This window comes from Cydia splendana, chromosome 22, assembly GCF_910591565.1.
Source record: "Cydia splendana chromosome 22, ilCydSple1.2, whole genome shotgun sequence".
Taxonomy (NCBI): domain Eukaryota; kingdom Metazoa; phylum Arthropoda; class Insecta; order Lepidoptera; family Tortricidae; genus Cydia; species Cydia splendana.
Window position 1 is genome coordinate 5,488,516 of NC_085981.1, and position 3,654 is coordinate 5,492,169.

The following is a 3,654-nucleotide window of genomic DNA, read 5'->3' on the forward strand; positions in this document are numbered from 1 at the left end:
AAATATTACAATGACTGAATTGCGAAGGTATAGGTATAGGAAGGTATATGAAGTTCGAGTTTTTGACATTCACAAGGTGTGTGAGGAGAGTGAAAGCTTTCACAATTCCGGTACTAGAGGTGGCGGCCTCGAAATATCACGAATTATGAACGTATGACAGTCTGTGTTTGCTTGTGGTGTTAGAAATTTGGACACTGATAGATAGGTAAATGTAAAAACTAGACTAAATTGAAAAAATAAAAACACTATACCTACTAAGTCGCACTAAACCAATCTAAATAAAAGTTAAAACACTTTGGGCAATCCGCTGTATAGCAGCTTCTTATATCTCTACAAACCTTCTCAATTTTATCTTTCTATTCTCCAGACACCAGACGGCACGGCCACTTCAAAGGTCTGAAGCTCATCACCTTCAAATTCTCCAACAAAATGGTGGAAAACGAGGTGGACGCGGCAGTCCTCAACATACACGTCCAAGAGTTGCAGACACACAACTCCACCATAGACACGACGGAGGACCATTTCACCATAAACATCCAACCTAGCAGAGTAACTAAAAATCACAATAACAACAAAGCAGCCGTGCCCTACGGCCCCGAAAATTCAGTGAAGATGTCAAGGAAAGAACTGAAGATGGGGAAATGGCTGAAGTTAGATGTGACGAGTATGGTGGCGGAGTTTTTTAGGTTGCCACGGGAACAGGGGTTAGAGATAGTAGTGAGAGTACAAGACTCGAATAATAAGATGAGCTTGGTTGTACCGCATCCGAGCGCTGAATCAAACAATGCTTTGGTAAGTTTCACGAATTCTATGGAATTGTAAATAAGTATACCTAATGACAGTTTATCAATCAATCAAAAAATCAAAAATATACTTTATTCATGTAGGCCTAGCAACAAGCTCTTATGAATCGTAATTAATCTTAATCTAATCGAAGGTTAGCTGGAAGAGATCCCTTATAGGGATAAGTTCGCCTTTGTACTTCCATTACTGTAATTTATTTTTGTAAACCTGTGTTGTGTACAATAAAGTGATTACTACTACTACTACTACTACTACTACTAATTATCAGAGCAATTTATTGATGTTAATATTATTCCATAATAAAATTGGATTATTATACATATCAAATTTAACACTAAGAATTTCACAAAAGGATCGTCAAACATTAAAAAGATTGTATAAAAAAATACTAGTCTAGAATTTCTAGAATAAAATCTAAATGTCAAAAAAAAAGCATAAGTAACAAAAGAAGTAAATAGTATTACATCGGAATATCCATTTCCTCATCAATAATCAAATATACCTAATAAATAAATAATCATTTCGAATAACAATTAATCCCACGTTGTAATATCATTCATGTAGTCTTGTGTGGTATAATAAGCTTTAGAAATAAGTTTACGCTTTACATAATTCTTAAATTTATTAATAGATAATTCAGTAATATGGTTTGGAAGTTTATTATAAAATCTTACACAATTACCCATGAATGATTTTTTAATTTTATGGAGCCGAGTGAAGGGCACTTTAGATGAGACTATGGTATATTCCTCCTAACGTTTAGATTTTCATATTTTATATTCAACCACTTGGCAATAGGGCACAAAATATTGTATTTAACTCATGCTAAATCAATTTTTATCAAGCAGATACAAATTTTACTACAGGAAAAATGAAAAAATTCACCGCTTTCGCCAAGACTTGAACTTGCAACCTTTGCAAACCGTCCAATCGCTCTTAACCTTAATTTACTTAATGCTTTTGGAGATCAAAAGGTGTTACTAAATTGGGATCAAAAAAATACTGGTAAAATGGTTAAACTGCATTAATAAGTAGGTAACCCGTCCATATCGCTAATTAATGGGGTGCACCAGGGTTTAGATATCGAGGTAAAAATAATGAATTCTGAGAATTAATAAAGATACGAAAGTAGTTCGTAATTTTATTGCAGTGATAACAACAGTAGGATGCAGATATATGTAGGTATCTATATGCAAGTATGGTATCAATGTACCATGTTGTCTAACTAAAATGTAATAAGTATACATTTATTTTGTAGTGGTATGAAGTGTGCATGTACTTAGGTACTTATGCCCCGTTTTTTAAAAGGTCATTGGTTTTTCGATTAGAATTTTTATAACATCAACAGTAGTGGTAACTTTCTTCATGCACTAAATTATTGTGTCGTTTATATTTTATTGTACAGCAATATTGGATATCATAGGAGCCCTAGCATTTCGGAAGAAAAAGTTAATTAGCTACCACTGCTTTTGAGGTTAGAAAAATTCTAATCTTAAAAGAACGGGGTATAGTAACAGGCGCTCTTGAGATAGTTTTGTGGTATCGAAATCAAAATTATGGGTCCTAAATTCTGCTTTAAGTATCTGGAAAAATCCTGAGTCCTTTACTCATGCACATCGTACCTAAATATTCGACGTCACCATGACATGTATCCTTGTTTTCGCAGATGCCATATATAGAAGTAAGTCTAAAGGACAATTCACATAAGAGGATAAGGCGAAATATCGGCATGGATTGCAACGAAAACTCCAAAGAGGCAAGATGCTGCCGTTACCCCCTAGTAGTTAACTTTGAAGAGTTCGGTTGGGACTGGATCATAGCCCCAAAACAGTACGACGCGAACTACTGTAGTGGGGAGTGTCCCTACAGCTTCCTACAGAAGTATCCTCACACACATTTAGTGCATTTAGCAGCGCCACAAGGAAGTGGAGGTCCTTGCTGTGCCCCGAGAAGGATGTCGAGTATCTCAATGCTGTACTTCGATCATGATTTAAACATCATCTACGGCACGATCCCGGGCATGGTGGTGGAGAGCTGTGGCTGTTCATAGCGACAGTTGCCTGCCTAGTCTAAGACTCCAAGCGAACAGTTCAGTGTTTGTCTTTTTATTTGTTTCTCAAAATGATCACTCCGTTCATTAAAACTCTTGTTTAATGTTGACCAGCGTTAGTTTCATCGTTTCGATTGAAAATATATTGCTTTCTAGATTGGGTTTTTTTGTTTTTATTGTATATTTTTGTTAGATTTGTTGGTTTCGATAATATGTTTGTATACCTACTGATTCTTATTAGTTTTAATAATTTTATTGATACTTACCTACTTTCGCTTGGAGTCATAAGTGTAGTCTATCCCTTTGTGATATTTGGCTGAAGACTGCGAATCCTTGTGTTGTGTGCGCGTGTGACATTGTAAATTTATTCTACGTTTGTACATCTTAGTGTAATGGACGCTCTTACTATAAGTTCTAATTTAGCATCAACATCATTCATTTTCGTATTTAAATCCCTATCGATATCAGAAATGCTAGATTTTTTGGATCATCTTCGAAATTTTACATTTTTATTAAGTTCTTATATTAATTTAGCTTTAGTTTTCTAGTGTTTTACTTCAGACGTAAGATTTGCGTATGGGTCTTTAAATACTATTACAACGTTGAGTAAGAAGCTCACTAAGTCAACCTGATTTTCTAAATAATCTATGAATTCACTTGCTTGTTATTTTTTTATTCACTTGCTACAAATCACTGCAACGTCCTTTAAATCTTTGTCCAAACTTTGCACTACTTACGCAAAGTTTAAGGAAGTTATTAAAAAATAGATAACTTTATTATCAGTTTCGACTTTTATAGTT

General features: G+C 34.6%; 1 protein-coding gene across 1 annotated transcript; it reads left to right on the top strand.

Moving 5' to 3' along the window:
• The first annotated feature begins 335 nt into the window (after positions 1-335).
• Positions 336-2,953, top strand: LOC134801403 (growth/differentiation factor 8). Its single transcript, XM_063773935.1, has 2 exons — positions 336-792; positions 2,471-2,953. The coding sequence occupies exons 1-2, from the start codon at positions 430-432 to the stop codon at positions 2,852-2,854; spliced, it is 747 nt and encodes a 248-aa protein (XP_063630005.1). The 5' UTR covers positions 336-429; the 3' UTR covers positions 2,855-2,953.
• Positions 2,954-3,654: the final 701 nt, after the last annotated feature.

Bases quoted from the DNA above. Each gene is read 5' to 3' on its own strand.
- LOC134801403 (XM_063773935.1), top strand. From the start codon at position 430: ATGGTGGAAAACGAGGTGGACGCGGCAGTCCTCAACATACACGTCCAA. The intron at 793-2,470 runs GTAAGTTTCACG...TTGTTTTCGCAG, and splicing joins CTGAATCAAACAATGCTTTG to ATGCCATATATAGAAGTAAG.